Raw genomic sequence first — 19,992 nt, 5'->3', positions numbered from 1 at the left:
TCTATGAATGAACAAATGAACATCAGCTGGGGCTTTGTTCACTGTTTCCTGTTTCCTGTGTAGGTGGCGAGTCGGGAGCTTGGTATCCCCCCTTCTAAGATCTACATCAGTGAAACCAGCACCAACACGGTTCCCAACACCTGCCCGTCGGCCGCCTCCTACGGCACAGACGCTAATGGCATGGCGGTCCGGGTAAGAGAGGGTGTAAACATTTCTGACTCTATAAAATGATTCTCTCAAGGCCCCTGTATTAAACAATAAAGAAAGTAAGACATCTTCTTTTATACGTAGTTCAGTACTTTTCTTTCTGGCAGAATTCATCAATATGATCAACATTAATTATTTCCTGGATTTTGTATCATCTTGGTCCCTAAACTTAGGTACAAATGGGAATAATATCGAAAAAAAATTTTTGGTCCAGGTAAAGTCCAGTTCCCCGTTTCTTTATTCTTTATTACATCTGCAGATAACAGTGCGCTGAATATTCTGTGTTGGAAAAACTGAGAATAATACTAGTTTAAATGTGTCTTTGATACAGAACGCCTGCCAGACTCTGTACCAGCGACTGGAGCCAATCAGGCAGAAGAACCCCAAAGGATCATGGGAGAGTTGGGTACGATTTGAGCAGAAAGGAAACCGTGAATTATCGGGGATTGCTGTGGTGGAAAATTTTGAATTTCCAGCATTTTAAATAACAAATATTTCTTTAATTTGTACCTCAGGTCAAAGCAGCATTTTTGGACAAAATCAGTTTATCAGCAACTGGATTCTACAGGTATGACAGAAAACTAGTCAGGCTACATCTCCACCGCTACGTTTGGGCTTTTAAGCGTTTGAGTTTTGAGCAGGGGGAAACACCAGAGCAGGGGCAATGAGAGGGGGGAACACCAGAGCAGGGGGAATGAGAGGGGGAAACACCAGAGCAGGGGCAATGAGAGGGGGGGAAACACCAGAGCAGGGGGAATGAGAGGGGGAAACACCAGAGCAGGGGGAATGAGAGGGGGAAACACCAGAGCAGGGGGAATGAGAGGGGAAACACCAGAGCAGGAGGAATGAGAGGGGGGAACACCAGAGCAGGGGGAATGAGAGGGGAACACCAGAGCAGGGGGAATGAGAGGGGAAACACCAGAGCAGGGGGAATGAGAGGGGGAAACACCAGAGCAGGGGGAATGAGAGGGGAAACGCCAGAGCAGGGGGAATGAGAGGGGGGAACACCAGAGCAGGGGGAATGAGAGGGGGGAACGCCAGAGCAGGGGGAATGAGAGGGGGAAACACCAGAGCAGGGGGAATGAGAGGGGGGAAACACCAGAGCAGGGGGAATGAGAGGGGGAAACGTAGAACAAGATATTCCTTTTTAAACCAAAACGTAGCGGTGTAAATGTAGTCTGAGTCTGATTTGATCTGTTTATTTATCCAGTGATTTCCAAACCAAGAAGGATAACTACATAGTTTTAAAAAACATTTATAAATCATACCTACCTACCTACCCATCTATTATAGTTATACTGTAGTTCTAGTTTTAGTTGTGGTTCTAGTTGTGGTTCTTGGTGTGGACGGCCCTTACCCTCCTCCTGTGTGTCCCAGAGGCCCGGACCTTTACATGGACTGGGACAAGATGGCTGGGCGGCCCTACGCTTACTTCACATTCGGAGCGTGTTTCTGCGAGGTGGAGCTGGACTGCCTCACAGGAGACTACAGGGTCAGAACCTTCACCATCCCACCGTAACCCAGGGAAACCTTGACAATCTGAAACAACATTGTTGTTCTGTGTCTCCTAGGCGGTGAGGACGGACATCGTGATGGACATCGGTAGGAGTGTGAACCCCTCCATGGACATCGGCCAGGTGGGTCTAGTCCAGGGATAGGCAACCTTTAATATGAATATTTAAGTCTAAATGTTCCTGTCAACATTTGCTCTGACTCTCTTTCTCTTATCCCCAGCCGGGTCATTTCTTTAGCTAGTCTACAGAAACTCAAGATTGCTGGTGAGGTTCAGAATAAGGCGCTGAACTTTACACGTATGGAGGCTATTTAAGGCCTTCAACAATGATAAATCAACTTTTGTCAAAGCTCGAGAGCCACAGGTCTGCTGCCCTCCTAGTTTAGACTGCATGATTTCACTTTAGTTTGATATTTATTGTCATTATCTTCCCAAGATCGTCCTCGTTGTCAGTGTTTTGGTTTGTTTTGTAAAAAGAAAAAGAATTGATGAAATCTTAAGAACACAGGTAGAAATGAAACACAGATGTGTTCAACGTGATTTACAATAGACATCATTGAGCAAAAAAAGATTTCTTTCTCTCTCTCCCTTCCTTTCTCTCTCTCTGTGTCCCTTCCTTCCTTTCTCTCTCTCTGTCGCTCCCTTCCTTCCTTTCTCTCTCTCTGTCGCTCCCTTCCTTCCTTTCGCTCTCTCTGTCGCTCCCTTTCTTCCTTTCTCTCTGTCTCTCCCTTCCTTCCTTTCTCTCTCTCTGTCGCTCCTTTCCTTCCTTCCTTTCTCTCTGTCGCTCCCTTCCTTCCTTTCTCTGTCTCTCCCTTCCTTCCTTCCTTTCTGTCTCTCCCTTCCTTCCTTCCTTTCTCTCTATCGCTCCCTTCCTTCCTTCCTTTCTCTCTTCCTTTCTCTCTATCGCTCCCTTCCTTCCTTCCTTTCTCTCTGTCGCTCCCTTCCTTCCTTCCTTTCTCTCTCTCTCTCCCTTCCTTCCTTCCTTTCTCTCTATCGCTCCCTTCCTTCCTTCCTTTCTCTCTGTCGCTCCCTTCCTTCCTTCCTTCCTTTCTCTCTGTCTCTCCCTTCCTTCCTTTCTCTCTCTCTCCCTTCCTTCCTTCCTTTCTCTCTGTCTCTCCCTTCCTTTCCTCCCTCCTCTCAGATTGAGGGAGCGTTCCTGCAGGGTTTGGGTCTCTACACTCTGGAGGAGTTGAAGTTTTCCCCCTCCGGGCTCCTGTACACTCGTGGCCCGTCTCAGTATAAGATCCCTGCGGTCTGCGACGTTCCGCTTCGCTTCAACGTTTACCTGCTGCCGGACTCCCACAACCCCCACGCCATCTACTCCTCAAAGGTCAGGGGTCACGGTACAATACACGTGTCTTTGTTTTGTTTAGAGTGCAATACATGTGACGTAAAACAAGACACAGGTGGAAGTGTGTGTGTGTGTGTGTGTGTGTGTGTGTGTGTGTGTGTGTGTCTGGCTGGTTTTCTTGTGTCAAGGGCATTGGGAAGAGAGGGCGAAGAAAGAAAGGGAGAAACGAGAGAGAAAAATAAAAGAATAGAATACACTTTATTGTCCCCGAGGGTACATTTATCCTGGGCATAGTGCTACAATCTGTTGCTTCACAATACAAACATATAACAGAAAAAAATCATTCTAAAATCAACATAAGCATCATAGGACAAGAAGGAAGGACACATGACCATACAGACAATACGACACTTATAAAGTGACTTGGAAGCAAAAAATGGTATGGGTCCATGTTTGGTCTGAACTGGGCCTAATGTTGGGTATGATTTGGCTCTGCAGGGTATTGGGGAACCTTCCCTCTTCCTGGGCAGTTCCGTGTTCTTCGCCATCAAAGACGCCGTGGCTGCAGCCCGCTCCGAGTCCGGTTTAGTCGGCCCGTTTCCCCTGGACAGCCCCGCGACACCAGAGAGGGCCTGTCTGGCCTGTGCCTCCCCGTTCACTCAGAAGGTAAAAACGCTGAAACACTGGAGTTCTTCCACAGTAAACGCTGGGTTTCCACAGGCAGCTGAAATAACGGCAGAGCGGAGCGTTGCAATTCATCCCCTATGAGAACTCGGAGTCAACTTTTGCAGAGCTGTAGCCAATGAGAGGGCAGACTCGCTAACGTGCCTCCCATATATTATGCCGTGTATACACACCTGGACCCTGTGTTCCCATGTTTTTGTGTCTAAGTGTCTGATGGGAACAACAATCTTTGACATTGGTTCAGTATTAAGCGAGAAACAAGCTGCAATGTAAGTTATCCATGCAAATGTGCACCTTCAATTTCTGTCCACTAAAAGTGCTGTTTTTCTAGTCTGAAAACTATGAAAATCGGTCTTGGTTCATCTTTCCGGTGTTCCAACAATCACAACTCCGGTTTAGTTGAAATAATCACAAATTTTACAGATTTACATGTGAAAATATCTTTGCTCTACGCACACTAAAATGACAGTTTTTTTAAATGGAGTCTGGTGGGTTTGGTGATAGCGATCTCAGAGTTGTTTCTGGTTTAGAAAAAAGGATTTTACTCTTTTACAAAAAGTACCTGTATCTTGTTAAAATGTGAAAACATATTGTCAAAACCTTCAAATATTGCAAATAATATTGCATATTGAAAAGACCGCTATTGATTTATTAATTAGTGTTGTTGTTATTTTGTTTCCAGATTCCAGCCAGCACACCGGGATCTTTCAAACCGTGGGCCTTAAACATCTAAAACTGAATCTGTGTTTGTGTTCTATCAAACTAAAGCTTGACTGACTGTGAACTGATTGTTACTAACAATAATGAACTCATAATGAACTTATACTCTACAATACTCTATTCACTTTTCTTTACATGTACATTTGTAACAACCAACGAATGAATTAAGTGTTTTCGTGCAGGCTGCTAGAAGCACATGCTTCAACATAAAACCCTGTCAGACCTGAATAAATGATGGTACTTTTTGATTTAATTACACATGTATTTCATTGTTTTTGTTCTTATCCTACCACTATACCATTTCAATAATTAAAGAATAAATGACAGTTATTGAACACGTTAAATAAACCCAGTGTGTCATCAATGTTAATTCACTTCATTCTGTTTCTAAACTTCTTTTTTCCATAGTTTTTGACGCTTTTTTAGACATTTCTGTCGCTGTTTTTGTGCCTTTTTTTCAAACGTCTGCGTCGAAATTCTGTCATATTTATGTTTTGCCAATGTTTTGTTGATTTTTTTTTTTTTGTCACATTTTTATAAATGTTTTTTTCAACACTTTCTTTGATGTTTTTGTCACTTTTTTTGACATGTTTGTCTTTTTTTTCCCATCCTGTTTTGTTTTTGTATCTAACTGTTCTTCATCGTTATAGTTCCATAACATAGGGAGGGTTGCTGCATTGAATTGCCACACACAGTCTCTCTCTCTCTCTCTCTCTCTCTCTCTCTCTCTCTCTCTCTCTCTCTCTCTCTCTCTCTCTCAGATAGATAGATAGATGGTCCTTTTAATTGATGCAGTTGTGACCCAATATTTAAAATAAATAAATCAAATTGCCTTTTAAAAGTATCAAATTAACTGCATACATATGTAGTGATATAAAAAACACACACTGTACTATTCCCCCTTCCTTTCTTAAAATAATGAAATGTTTTACAACACATATCAATGTGTGGAATATTCAAGTTTAACTTCGTTCTCCACGGGAAAGCCCCTTTAAATCGCGCATGCGCAGAGGGCGGAGCCTGCGGAAGTCCTGACGGAAAGGTCTTTTTGTTTGGGCCGCTGAGAGAGAGTCGACACTTTGGCTTGATTCCCCTGGTTAATAACCGTTTTTTATCTGCATAACATTCGGTAAGTGCTTGTATTTCCACCGTGTCAGTAGTGCCTTGCACCGTAACCTCATCGTAAAGATGCCAATATGTCGGTTTAGACGGTGTAAAATAACGTTTTTTACCCGGGGATATGGCCATCATGGGCGCTGCTTTTTACGTAGAGTTAGCATGAGCCTTAGCCTCATTATAGCTCACATAACCGTTGCCTCAAGCTTGTCTCTATATTAATTCAAATTCCGTGATGACACTTTAACAGGCAATTGAGTTTAATGGCAGCTCTGAGCATCATGTTTGTTTTTAGTGGGTTATGTATAATGTAACGTAAGCAGTGGTTAAGTAACGTACATGGCTAGCCACCTAGCGGGCCCGGCTAACCAGCGCAGGCTCAGCGCATGGTAAGGCCCAGAGTTACGCTGCATTCAAGCGCTCCTCTGATTTTCCCGTTGTGGCGTGTTCATCAGCTTTAAATCGTAATGTGGAAACAGCATGGACGCTATAAAGAAGATGTGGTGTCTTTTAATTGAGAGCGTTTAATCAACAGCTGATTCCAGGATTTATTCCCAGTGTGAACCTTTTTATATTTGTGATTTTCTCTAAATTAACTGAAATATTGCTTTGTCACACTTTATCAGTTGTAATGCTAATAATACATTGTCTAATGTATGTCACTATGTGTGGACAGCAACTATGTTTCAACCTATAACCATATTATAAATGTGAGCAAAACAATTGACGTGAATTTTCCAAGTCGGAAACTTAATTACTTTTTGGTATTATTCCAAAACAACCTGAATGCAGCATTAGCCAAACGCTAACCAGCGGTAGTTAGAAGAATCCCTCATAATATCCGAGCCTATGATTTATCCTTTACCCCCCCAAACAGTCACCACAACATTACCGCTTCAGGGTCACACTTATGAAGAATGTACACTGCAATCCATCTGATTAATTACAGCCACCAGCTCCATTGTACCTCCTCTTTTTGTCCTTTGTCCGGTGTGTCTTCCTTTGCTTTTGTACGCTAACGTTGTTTATGAAAAGAAGACATTACAGGTGAATAGGGAAAACATTTTAACTTAAACATATCACCGTGGAACTTCCCGAGTTAATTACTTGCAATTTTTTGTATTACAATGTTTTCTGAAATGTTAAGCTTGAATTTGGAAATGTGCTATTGTGTTGAGTGCTAAATGTACACACATTTGAAGAACAAAAATGGCCAAAAACAAGATGTTATTTCTAGAACAATATGTGCTAATTGGCATACATTTCCTGCAGCTTGTTTCTTGCTTGATACTGGACCAAAGTCAAAGTCACTTAGACACCAAACAATGGGTAAATAGAGTTGAAAGGTTTGAAAAAGTCCCTGGAGTTACCATTTGTGTTGACTCACGTTAACGTGTAGCCTGCACAGCTTTGAGTAACCATTAACTGTCTGTTCTGTCCTTTTTCAGGGTGTCTTTTATGAGTAATCAAAAGCAGCAAAAGCCGACGCTAACTGGCCAGCGGTTCAAAACGAGGAAAAGAGGTTTGTGTTCACGGTCGCTGCTTAAAGGCGCAGAATTAGGGTGCTTCTTGTGTCGCTTAAATTGCCTCCTCGACTCCTCAACTTGCCTCCCTTTCTCGTGTCTTAGTCCCTCCCACCGAGGAAGCACAGGAGGAGAGAGGAAAGAGGAAATGTGTTTTAGAGATATGAGGTGTCCCTTCCTCTGAAGCGTAGCGCGAATTCGGCAGCTGTTTGGGTGGAGTTAGCAACTTTTTCAACTGCACGGCTTCCAGGAAGGCTGCTCTGTTTCCTCGCTTATAGCTCCTCGATGCTCAGCCCTCGGAGATCGCTCCTCGGAGCAAAAATTAGAGGCGGCCCTCACCGAGGAGGGACAGAACAACTTCCGGTTCAGCCGACGAACTTTCAAAATAAGCGACAGGATGAGGAGCTATACTTGCTTTTAACTACGCATTCGCGCACATAAGACGGCCGTCATACGTATCCTGCGTTCCTTTTGGAGTCTTCAGAAATCAAAACGCTACGAGTCTGCAAGATGCAATTCAGCACATGAACATAGGGGCAGTATATCATCTGACAGGCAGGTCAGCGGCTGTTCGCCTCACCTGTAAAGTGGAAGGGAGGAAGCGGTCAAGTCAGTTTCCAGCAGCCTTCAGTCTGAAGAGGAAGTCGTAAGAGGAAGATGTTATCAGACCCAGATATCAGCTTGTATGCAGTATCCAGTTTTTATTATGACTGAGAAGCTGTTAAAATGCTCTACGTGCGATTTGTTACTGATGTTAATAACAGACTGTAGATGATCTGTATAAGTATCGGTGCCTTTACGTGTTTTCTGCTCTGCACGTCTACATGTACAAATCTTTCTTTATTCCATGAAGTGGTTATTCTGAATCCAATGTGTCTAATCCCTTTTTTTGTTGCACAGATGAAAAGGAGAGATTTGACCCTACTCAGTTTCAAGAAAGTATCGTACAAGGCTTGAATCAAACTGGCTCTGATTTGGAAGCGGTCGCGAAATTCCTTGATGCCTCTGGCGCCAAGCTTGACTACCGTCGCTATGCAGAGACTCTCTTTGACATCCTGGTGGCTGGCGGGATGCTGGGTGAGTTGTTTGTGCTTATTTTTCACTAAAGCCATCGCTTTTTGAAAAACCGATCAAACAGACACTTTAAAGGGCATTATGAGATAAACACACATTCATTTTGAATGATTGTGCATTATTTTACTTGTGCGCCACAACGTGAATGTAAGGACATAATTATTAATACCCCTTTGCTTATGCGTTGGTGTCTGATGCAGAAATGTTTTGATCTGGCATGTGTAGTAGGTGTTAACGTGGCGGGCTGTGGCTCAGGAGGGTAGAGCGGTGGTCTACCAATCGTAAGGTCGATGGTTCGATCCCTGGCCCCCTGCAGTCTACAGGTCAAAGGAACGGAAGCACTCACCCTGAATATGTGAATGTTCATCTGATGGGCAGGTGGCGCCTTGCATGGCTGCCTCAATGTATGAAAGTCATTCATAAAACTGTGCTGGGGACAGGAAGTAGACCATCAGTGTTATTCAAGCCAGTAGCTCCAGTTTTGACTCATCTGTTGGTATTTTTATTTTCTCTCCTACAGCCCCGGGCGGGACTCTATCCGACGACTTGACCCGCACAGAGTTCTGCCTCTTCACGGCACAAGAAGACCTGGAAACAATGCAAGCATACGCTCAGGTAGATATGAAATATCAGCCATCAGTGACTACGTTTACATGCACATAATAATCCGTTTTTTGCCCTTAAACCAAAAAGACGACATTCCTAGGAAGCTGTTTCCATGGCTATTGACAGAATATATTCCACTAATATTCCCGTTTACATGTAGCTGTGCAAAACAGGATTCTTTCAAAGTTTTCCATGGGTGGAAAACTGCTCCAACAAGTCGGTGGAGGACTTGTTGGAGCGTGTGAACACAGCGTCTCTCTCTCACTTTCTCACACACACACACGCACACACACATATATTCTTTTTCATTCTTTCAACCAGCTTCTAGAAAAGGTCAACTCATAAACAAAAACATGTTGTTTCTTTTGGACCGCAGCCGGACTCACTTGAACTGTTGGCTGCTTGGTTTGTGTAAAACAGCCACAGCAAAACGCAAACTACAGTGAAACCCCCGATTGAGACGCATATTCCAATATGCGCTGTATACATGTCCGTAGAAGGCCTCTAAAACCGGAATAATACAGCAAATAACGCACGGTTACGGGGCATTTACACCAAAAAAGAAGTGATTCTCCGCAGGGTGGGGGGTGTCAATGAAATGACCCATTTGTGTGACGTCCTGTTGTTCTTTAACCCCCCCCAAATGTAGCACAAGTAGACTTTATATTTCAGTTACTGTTCTGTAGAGCTGGGGGTAAACGATTATTTATTAAACGGGCAATTTTATCGATTAGTCGACTAATTGGACAATTAATATAACGATTAATTTTCTGTTGCTCGATTGATAAAAACTATGTATCTCAAATAAATACCAAAACATTCTTAATATACTTTATTAAACAAACAATTTTGCACAGCAAAAAATCTTCTGCTTTACACAAAATAAAATAATTATTTTACTGTTATACAAAATGAAAGGCTAGCCTGTTTACTCTTTTACAGTACCAACATAACTCAAGTTGTAGTGCAAAAACAAACACTGTGCAGTGCACAGTATAGACATTCCTGAGAGTGTTTAACACAATATAACAGTCCCAACATAAAACCTGATGCATAATCAAACTGATTCTCTTAACTGCTATTCTGTAAGTTTAGATGCTAATGCAGCTGTGCCCTTTGGTGGTGCTAGGCTAACCAACGCATCTTAGCTCTCTGTGCAGTTTGTTCGTGCTAGGTTAGTAGCTAACGGTCACGTTAGCTAACGTTAACGTAAGCTAGCTATGATTCAAGCCAACATTAGATGACAACTAACGTTAGCTAAACACAGCTGTCTAGGCACCAGTAGCTAGCTAACGTTAACGTTAGCTACTAACCTAGCACGAACAAACTGCACGGAGAGCTAAGATAGTTAGCTAGCACCACCGAAGTGTGCAGAGCTCAGGCTACACAAACATGAAATTTATCTATAACGTTAGTACTTAGTTATTGTCTCCTTCACGAGTGACAGTGGGGTGCCTCCGTTTCAGATGCTCCCACGTTGCTGGTGTGGTATGCCAACTCCGTTTGGCAAAGAGCGCAAATAACGACACCTTTACGTTTGGGACTATATTTGAAGTATTCCCATACCTTCAATGATTAAGGGCGAGCTGGTTTTTTTTTTAGGACTTTTTCTTTTATTGGGGCTTTTAGCAGGGCTCTGTTGGGAATTATGTGAGGAGGTTGCTGTTTCTTCCTCCAGCCTGCAATATTTTGGTCTCCCACGTGTGTATGGCGAAGTATCGACGCAAAAATTCATCGACGCGTCGCTACAGGCCTACTGTTCTGTCAGATCGTTTATAGAGCTCATTTTCCGACGCACATAAAGGCAGCTTTCTTTCCCAGAGAGAGAAAAGAGATGGAGGGACTGAGGAAACAGTCAGCTGTTCCCAGCCAGTTCACTGCTTGTGTTTTCAAACTTTTTTGTGGTAGCAATAGAGGCAGCGATGTTTCCTGTACAGGACTCTCTCCGCCTCAAGGCTGATCACCGGTTACATGATTGGCCACCGCAGCCTGACGTGGGGTTGAGTCGGTCTCGCTGCATTTGTTTGAGCGCTCATGTGATGTTGTCATTCGGAGTATTAGTGTGCATGTAAACGTACTTATTGATCCACATCCTCTTTCACTTCAGATCTTGGTGAAAGCAACCCGAAATCCTTTACATACAACCTACAGCCATTTGATTTTCGTGCAGGTGTTTAAGCACTGAGTTAACTTTTTAAATGTCTTTTTCACCCCAAAAAATAAGGTTTTTAACAAGCTGATCAGGCGTTACAAGTACCTGGAGAAGGGTTTCGAAGAGGAGATCAAGAAGGTGAGTGTTTTTAAACGGTGTGTGTGTAGATGGATAACGTGTGTGTCTGTCTTTAAACTGAGCTCACAACGTGTTGTGCTGGTTTGACCTGTCTCTGAGATGCAGGTTGTCATTTAAATGTGCTGTTGATTATTAACTCGGACTGAGAGCATCCACAGGTTTACAATAACTCAGCATGTGTTAAACAGCGATGTCCTCGGGCAAGACATTAAATATACACCAACGCGTGTTGGCGTGACTTTTTCTCAGGGTGTAGTGACACAAAGGGAACCTCAGTGTTTCTAGCTTGCAGACAAACGGACGCACACCCAACACATTAGGGATTGTCCGATACTGTTTTTTCAGAGCCGATACCGATTATTAGTAGTTAATGAAACCAAAGTAGCAATGCCACAGGGTAATAACTAACTTGTTTTCTCTTCCTGTCCTCTGCAGTTGCTGCTGTTTCTTAAAGGGTTCACTGAGTCTGAGCGCAACAAACTGGCCATGCTGACCGGCATCCTTCTGGCCAACGGCAACATATCAGCCTCCATCCTTAACAGCCTCTACAACGAGAACCTCGTCAAAGAGGGTGAGGAGAAACTCTCTAGGTCCTCCCAAAACATGTTAATTCAGGGTCTGTTTAGGCAGTGTTTGTTTGTTGAAGACTTAGGTGTGTGTGTGTGTGTGTGTGTGTGTGTGTATGGCGAGGGGTTTAGGCGTCCTTTCTCAAGATAAGTTTTTCAACTTAAAAAAACGAAACAACCCGCGGGCAGGGGGAATAAGAGGGGGAAACGTAGCAGAAGATATTCCTTTTTGTAGTCGTGTTGTCTCTTTTAGGTCATTTGTGTTTACTTTGTGGTAGTTTTGTGTCTTTTTTTTTCTCATCATTTTGGACTGTTATCACTAGCAGGGGGAATGAGAGGGGGAAACGTAGCAGAAGATAATCCTTTTTAAAACCAAAACGTAGCAATGCAGTTGTAGCCTCAGCGTGGGAGACAACAGAAACCCAACTTGTCTTTCGGTTTGATTTTATTCAGGAGTATCTGCAGCCTTCGCTGTCAAGCTGTTCAAGTCATGGATCAATGAAAAGGACATCAACTCTGTTGCTGGCAGTCTCCGCAAAGTCGGCATGGACAACAGGCTTATGGTAGATAACTATCTCAATCTAAGATTTCAGGGTTCAACAGTAACGCCCGATGGTCACCCGTTCAGCATCGTCGTGTCATCAATGATGTCACTGTTCTCTTTAGCTGTCGGAGAACGCTTGTTGATTTGAATGTGCCGACGGCCAATCAGAAACTGAGTTGGTGCTTTTGGCATTGTTTTTTGTATTTCTTCTCTTTTTTTTTTCTGGGATTTTGATGCCCCCCCTCCCCTCCCCCCCCCAAAGCTTGGCATTTATCTAAACTTTGACACCGTTTGCCCATTTTTACCAACGTTTTGTTTACGCTTTTTGAGTTTTTTTTTTTTTTTTTTTCTCCTCCTCCCAAGCGTTTTTTTGTTTTTTTTTTCCTACGTAGTTATTCCAGATTTATTTTCAGTGTCATATGATTTTGTCTGCTGCAGCAACTCTAACCCTGAAACCATCTCCGCCCCTCAGGAACTCTTTCCTGCCAACAAACGGAGCTGCGAGCATTTTTCTAAGTACTTCACCGATGCCGGGCTCAAGGAGTTGTCCGACTTCGCCCGCAACCAGCAATCCATCGGCGCGCGCAAGGAGCTGCAGAAGGAGCTGCAGGAGCAGATGGCCCGCGGCGACCCTCAGAAGGAGGTGAGGTTGCTGCAGTGTCTGGGTTAACTACTTCTCTTTTCTCAGAGATCGTAACTGAAACTAAGCCGTTTTCATTTCCGTGCCCATGTTATCCAATCCACTCTGGCTGCAATCAGCCGCTCCGCAAGTGAATGTGTCAAGCTAGACAGGTAATCGCATACAGGAAGGCCAGAGTGCAGCCAGATAATTTACAAAATAAAACGCGTTTTAAAATAAAACGCCCAGATTTATGGTGATTTTGGCTTTCTACTAATCTATCAGTAACGGCCCTATACATGTATCGGCCGACCCCTACTGTAATGTTTAGCGGCCGATAAGGAAACTCTAACCTAGCGGTGTTCTCCTCCCGCTTGGATCAGATTATCGCCTTCACCAAAGAGGAGATGAAGAAGTCCAACCTGTCGGAGCAGGCCATGATCAACATCATCTGGACCAGCGTGATGAGCTGCGTGGAGTGGAACAAGAAGGAAGAGCTGGTGACCGAACAAGCCATCAAACACTTGAAGGTATGCAACACTGTTAAAGGGGAACGAACCGGGCTGTAATATAACCCTACAGGAGAAATGTTTAGCATCAGTTTAAAGTTCTGTTATTGCCGCTGACTGACTCAGATTATTATTCTAAGTGTCTGACAACATTATGGAAAGGATCCCTACAGAAAGACCTTTTTAGCTGAAGAAGAAACGGCTCTGAGGTCGCTATCACTAAATCCACCAGACTCCATTTAAAGAACAATACTTTTGGCGTGTATAGAGCCAGCATATCTCCACATGTAAATGGGTGAATTAAGGGTTTATTTCAACCAAACCAGAGTGGTGATTGTTGGAACAGTGGAAAGATGAACCAAGACGGCTTTTCATAGTTTGATTTAGTTTCTGTCCACTTTGAATGAAGTGTGTTTTATGATGCTAAAATTACTGATTATTTACATGGAGTCTGCTGGGTTAAGCAATCGCAGTTTCACAGATGTTTTTATGTAAAAAAAAAAAAAAAAAATAGACAATTGTGCTTTGTCTGCTTACTCGAGTTGTTAATCTATACTTTTAATGCACCAACAAGCTTTTTACTACACACATAACTCCTAAAAGAGAGCTATCTGTGTGCTGATGTCCATCTCTTTCCTCTGACATGGCTTCACGTTTCCGCAGCAATACAGCCTCCTGCTGAAAGCCTTCACCTCCCAGGGTCTGTCCGAGCTCAGCCTGCTGCTGAAGATCCAGGAGTACTGCTACGACAACATCCACTTCATGAAGGCCTTCCAGAAGATCGTGGTGCTCCTCTACAAAGGTTGGTGTCTCGTCACATTCAGCTACAGTTCCATGCCCAACAATCTAAACTTTACACGTTGCTTGTTTAGTTTTATATTTATAAAAAGGTAAAAAATTAGGGCTGCACAATATATCATTTTATCTTCATCTTGATATCAACTGGCGCAATAAACAAATCTCAAAAGGCTGCGACATACAAGTTGGAATTTATTTCCTTTCATTTGTTTTCCAAGTCCAACAAGCAGTTTGTTGAATTTAGCAGAATACTGAAAGAAGAACTTTAACAAATGTTTATTTGAGTGTTATAGTTATCGCGATATTCAATAACGTTGTGGCATATTTTCCTCGTACCGTGCAGCCCTAATGTCCTCCCAAAGGCCCTTTTCTTACCCAGGATTTCTCTGAAAAATCTATTGAGTGATTGAGAAGCAACATCAATGAGTACGTTTACATGCACACGTATTATTCCAAATATGACGATATTCCCAATTTCAGTATTATTCCGAATATGACAATATTCCCAATTTCATTCAGGTCATGTAAACAGCATATTTAGTTTGGATATTCAGATTAAGGCCTGTTTCCGAATACATCATTTCTCAGATTAAGACGTGTGTGATGTCTGTATTATTCAGGTTTTAGAGACATTCTTTGGACATGTATACAGCGCATTCAGAATCTGCAGGATTTTCTCAAAGTCAAGGAAGGATCCTCTGAAGCCAGAATTTCGAGGATGCTACGTCATCGACGTCCGAAGGACTGTTCCAATGTCGAGGATCCTCCGAATTCCACCAAGGACTGAGTCCTTCGTTCAGAGAATTTCCCATAGACAGCAAAGGATGCACATGTGTATCCTTCGCGGTCCCAAATCGCCCACAATCCTATGCGCGCAGCTTTGCCGGCTCGTAAAAAAACAAACGATGGCGGACGTAAGCGGTGGAGTGACAGCGCAATATGCTTTCAAATGTAAGTATCTTTAGTGTTTGACGTTGCCGTACATATGTTAAAACGGTAGTACATGTAAGTAAAGTGTAATGTTTAAATGCTAGTACAAATTGCTATTGATAATTAGCTAGATACCTCACGAGCTAACGGTAGGCTAACTGAACCGGACTTGTCATTTAGCTAACAGTTATTAGCTTGGTTGCCATCACCAGCATTTCTTTTATAAATATTTTAAAAGAACTAGATACGTTACATAGTTTGTACAACTTTAACATTATACAATCCACAGCGTTATACTGATAGCGTTCTCTTTTTTAACAGGGACTAAGGAACAAACGGAGGCATTCATAAGTCTCCGTGTAGATAAAAGGCAGCTGTTTACCGGGGGGGGGAGACACCGCGGCGAACAGATATCGGTGAGAAGCTACACTATTGTTTAATGTTCAGAAGTAATAGCTGTGTAATCTGCTTTTTATTTCCCCCCCCCTTCCATTCACATAGGCTTATGTTGGAGAAGATGGGGATTGGAGGGAGGGGCCACGCCCAGGCCAAAAAAAGCCCATTATGCACATCTTAATGTAACTTGTGATTGTTGAAGTAAGCCTTGAATGTAAACCTGACAGACTTAGGCATGTTGACAGTAAGTTTAGATGCAGTGTTGTGTACTATAGTAGTAATACATCATCACAACAACCTTTTTGATCTTCACTGTTTAGGAATGCAAGTGTCCCGCCACAGGTCAGGGGACAAGATGGGAAGGCGACGGCAGCAACTTGGCCCTGGTTTGCCCTCATGGACGAGGCATTAGGGCAGTCTGCGGCAGTCTCGTCCCCCCTGCCTTATTGCCTGGATCCAAGAGGACAAACCAGGGCCAAGCACTGCACAAGAGGTAGAGGAAGGGAGAGATGAAGAGGAGAGAGTGAAAGACGGCAGCAAAGAGAGCAGGGCACAGAGGAGAGAAGAGAGCGAGAGGATCCATTCCTTCAGCTACTGAAGGATGATATTAAATATCAGAGGGAAGCAGAGGCCAGAGAGAGGTCAAACCGTGTTTTTGCTGTTTGAGATGTTGGCAGAAAAATAAAATAAATTTTAACTGGTTTTGTCTTTGCCCCTTTTTTTTAAATTATTTAATATAAACTGTCTAAGTCCATTTTTTTTTAAACTTTATTGTTCTTTAGACTGCAATAGAAAAAAAAAAATAGTAAATAACAAATAACCAGCATGTGAAGCCTGGAACAATGTATTGTGGTTAGGTAGTCCAAGCTATACAAAAAAACATTAATTTCATCTTGGTTACAAAAAATTATGGCACTGGCATTTATGGCACAGCAATGCCGCGCCTGTGCAACATGCATAGAGGAAGGTGTATGTATGAGTTCAGTTTTTTTGTTAAACTATTAAACAGATCGGCTCAAAACTGATTTGTAGAGGGGGGATTTAAACCCGTTTCCTTTTTTCCTGGTTTATAAATAGCATCGGTTCACCTTATCATTTTTACTTCATATAGCCTTTTTCTTTTTTTTTTTTCACATTTTACCACCGCATTTGTTTTAAAAGCTAGAACATTACTGGTCAAACTTAACGTTGCGTTGCAACCGTAAAACAGCAAAGTATAATAACGTTAAGTAAGGTAGTAATAGTAAAGTATAGCTAAGCACACGCTACTATGGCATTTAAGATTTTTCTCCATCCCGGTGACGACAAATAACGTTAACTCCCTCGAGTTTAAAATGTATTGACATAACGTAGCGACTTTAAAAAAACAAATCGTACAGTAGGAGCTAACATTACTTATTCACCCTTCACTCGTGTTTTAACGTCACTTACCATCCTACGTCTTCGACAGCAGAGGTGGCGACAAATCGACCACCTCCTGCGGGCAGCCTGACCCCGATGCTCCCTCACCAGCTCCATCTCGGCAAAAATGCTGAACAGCAAACAAATTACCAGCACATCCATTATTGTCCGCTGTTGAATTGCAGCACTGAAGGCGGACCTTTTCACTGACGTAATGACGTGCACTTGCTAGCCTGTTCCATTGTACGTGTTCTCTGAACGCTAAGGAGGAGCCTGGCCTAGCCTCTGAAGGATCCTTGACATTGAGAAACGGCTTGTGTCTCCATCGGGGTTTTACTTCAGTTTGACAGTTTACAGCCTCTCACCTGTTTACGGCTTACGGTCAGCTCTGTGCGTTGCTATGGTTACTGTACACAAACCAACCAGCTGACAGTTTGCAGGGCTGCGGTAGAGATGGCCCAAAAGAAAAGGAGAAACGCATGATCAAAGACTCTGATATCAACAGGTTTTTCTGTTTTGTTGCTTCATTCTACTTTCTGTGGCTCCTTTCTACAGGTTTTTGGAAATGAGCCGACGTTTTCAAGAACCTTATTGAAGGAATGAAAGAGGGGCACTTTGTTCACACGCTCAAACAAGTCCTCCACTTTGAAAAAATCTTATTTTGCAGGGCTGCATATAAATGGGAAATGGCGTAGTTGGAATATTGTCTTTTTTTTGTGATAAGGGCAAAAACTGGAATATTATGTGCATGTAATCCGAGCCACAAGCGGTCTGTCTTTTTCTTGAAGTGATCCATCTTTGCAAATATCTCGGGGCACTTTTGAGTGTTTAAGCTTTGACGCTGTCCTTTCTCTGGTAACAGCGGATGTTCTGAGTGAAGAGGCCATACTGAAGTGGTACACAGACGCCCACGTTGCCAAGGGGAAGAGCGTTTTCCTCGAGCAGATGAAAAAATTCGTGGAGTGGCTGAAGAATGCTGAGGAAGGTAAACAAACAAAAATCACACACAATCTTTAACACTAGGCTAATAATATAGCCTGATCAATTAATATACCACATTATCTTCTTTTTTAAAATGGCCAGTACTCTAGTCAAAGGTTTCAGTTCTTTCTGACCTCTTGGTTTAACTGTAATAAGGTGCATTCATTTCAGAAATTGTTAAATGAATAGGTCTTGTGGCTATGTGTATATGCGTGTTAGTAAGAAGCTGTAATGTTACCCTACAGGACTAATGTTCAGCAGCAGTTAGTAACAAGCTGTAATGTTACCCTACAGGACTAATGTTCAGCAGCAGTTAGTAACAAGCTGTAATGTTACCCTACAGGACTAATGTTCAGCAGCAGTTAGTAACAAGCTGTAATGTTACCCTACAGGACTAATGTTCAGCAGCAGTTAGTAACAAGCTGTAATGTTACCCTACAGGACTGATGTTCAGCAGCAGTTAGTCACTAAAAGTTCTGTTGTTGCTGCTGACAGACTCAGATTATTATTCCAAGTGTCTGACAACATTATGGAAAGGATCCCAACCTTTTAGTTAAAGAGTAAGATCCTCCAAAATATAGAAATAGAAGACTGTCCTGTTTTTACTCTCTGGAGCAGACGCACCGCTACGCTGCTCTGTTTCATTGATTATAGAGGAAGAGTAGTGTTGGAATGTCAGCTCTGCATACGTTAGCGTGAAATGTAGCCGGCCTGTAAGAGGCTGATGAACGATGAAGTATTGATCACATTTTTTTTTCTGCAGAGTCGGAGTCGGAGGAAGAAGAGACTGACTAAAACCTCCACCGCCAGATGAGCTGTTTTTCTGCCCTTTTTTCTTTATATATATATATATATATATATATATATATATATATATATATATATATATATACATATATATAGCAGGAGCAGTAGAATGTTTTCTTTTTTTCTTCTTCCTCCTTTCACCTCCTGTTACCTTTTTATTTCTCCCCCTAATGGAGACACGCACTCTCAAACATTTAAACAAAATAAAAAACGTAAGGTGTTTGTCACGGCTCACAGTGGAAGCGGAAAACGATGAATACTCCCCCCTCCTTTTTTGTTGTTGGGGGTAGTATTCTTATTGTTCGTCTGTAATTTGGATAGAAAACATTCCAGTGATCTTGATGGCCGCTGCTCGTACCAATCACAAACAGGATTTGATATTCAAGTTTGCGTTTTTGAGACTATGAAGCCGACGAAAATGCAGTTTTTGCCAACGTTTCTCTTCTCCCCTTTTTGACTTTTACTTCGCCCCCAGCTCATGTTTTTGGCTTCCTGTCTGGTCCTAAACTCCGCCTCCTTTTTCTTGACTTTTGGGTAAACCCGTAACCACGTTTCTAGATCGGTCTGTCAGAAGACACGCTCCCCCGTCAGATGCCTGATTATTATTGGTTTCTACTTTCTTTAATCTGATATAAACCGATTGACTTTTTTATGAAAATAAAAGATTATTCAAATGGTTCATCTGTGTTCTTTTGGCTTTTTCTCCAAAGTGATTGTATTTCGATGGGAAAAGAGCTACAGAACTGCCCTCTTATTGTGATGCAAAACTTGAAAAATCTTATTTCTTAAGCTATAATTAACCCTGACCTTATGTCCGGATAAAGTGCATTTAAACATTAAATAGAAGTTAACCCCCCCTTTACTTCTGCAAAGGAAGAAAAAAATAAATTTGCCTTCAAATGATTCATTGATACAATGTAACAAATAGATATTTCTGTTTTTAGTTTTGCTTCTTTTACATTTAATTCCCCTTTTTTAACCTAACATTCCCTTTACTTTGTATACATTATTTAAGTTCTTTCTGCAGTTTAGTTTCCCCAAACCTATTATGATTCAATGTCGATTAATTACATCTTACATTTAGAGATGTTCCTCCGATACTCCCTAAAACGCTGGTATCGGGAAGTACTGGAGTTTATGCACCGATCCGATACCATGTAATAAAGCCCTAAAGAAAAAATACGTTAAAGTAGTTCATGTTCTTTTTCCGTTAGAACTGACTGTCAAACTGCAGAATAAAAGAACGTTCTGGGGCATTCATGTTTCACGTGACAAGAGTTTAACCTGAGCCAGACCGACAACAAAGATAGAAATAACAGAAATAACATCACATCCATACAGGGATAGTAGTATACAGTTCTTAAAACATAATGAAATCTATGACACACTGGTATCGGATCGGTACTCTGTATCGGCC

The 19,992-nt window shown here is 42.3% G+C and overlaps 2 protein-coding genes and 1 long non-coding RNA gene across 3 annotated transcripts in view; all 3 read left to right on the top strand.

Annotated features, from left to right (window-relative positions):
- Window positions 1–4,974, top strand: part of aox6 (aldehyde oxidase 6) — a 29,576-nt gene extending 24,602 nt beyond the window's left edge. Inside the window, exons 28-35 of the mRNA XM_078243867.1 lie at window positions 64–192; window positions 539–613; window positions 723–775; window positions 1,585–1,699; window positions 1,779–1,844; window positions 2,862–3,050; window positions 3,510–3,677; window positions 4,378–4,974. Coding sequence (XP_078099993.1) covers window positions 64–192; window positions 539–613; window positions 723–775; window positions 1,585–1,699; window positions 1,779–1,844; window positions 2,862–3,050; window positions 3,510–3,677; window positions 4,378–4,428 — 846 coding nt within the window. The 3' untranslated portion in view covers window positions 4,429–4,974. The remainder of the gene's footprint in view (window positions 1–63; window positions 193–538; window positions 614–722; window positions 776–1,584; window positions 1,700–1,778; window positions 1,845–2,861; window positions 3,051–3,509; window positions 3,678–4,377) is intronic.
- A 455-nt stretch (window positions 4,975–5,429) lies between these two features.
- bzw1a (basic leucine zipper and W2 domains 1a) lies at window positions 5,430–18,768 on the top strand. The gene is made up of 12 exons (XM_078243460.1): window positions 5,430–5,544; window positions 6,980–7,053; window positions 7,955–8,131; window positions 8,649–8,743; window positions 10,959–11,024; window positions 11,460–11,595; window positions 12,044–12,153; window positions 12,607–12,777; window positions 13,137–13,283; window positions 13,926–14,064; window positions 17,650–17,772; window positions 18,532–18,768. The coding sequence occupies exons 2-12, from the start codon at window positions 6,990–6,992 to the stop codon at window positions 18,561–18,563; spliced, it is 1,260 nt and encodes a 419-aa protein (XP_078099586.1). The 5' UTR covers window positions 5,430–5,544; window positions 6,980–6,989; the 3' UTR covers window positions 18,564–18,768.
- On the top strand, window positions 14,071–16,088 carry LOC144512635 (uncharacterized). Its single transcript, XR_013501023.1, has 2 exons — window positions 14,071–15,406; window positions 15,707–16,088. It is a non-coding gene; the product is annotated as an uncharacterized LOC144512635 (long non-coding RNA).
- Window positions 18,769–19,992: the final 1,224 nt, after the last annotated feature.

The sequence above is a fragment of the Sander vitreus genome, chromosome 24 (assembly GCF_031162955.1).
Source record: "Sander vitreus isolate 19-12246 chromosome 24, sanVit1, whole genome shotgun sequence".
NCBI classification, from domain to species: domain Eukaryota; kingdom Metazoa; phylum Chordata; class Actinopteri; order Perciformes; family Percidae; genus Sander; species Sander vitreus.
The sequence above is the reverse complement of the archived record's forward strand: the minus strand, read 5'-3'. Positions and strand labels throughout refer to the sequence as shown.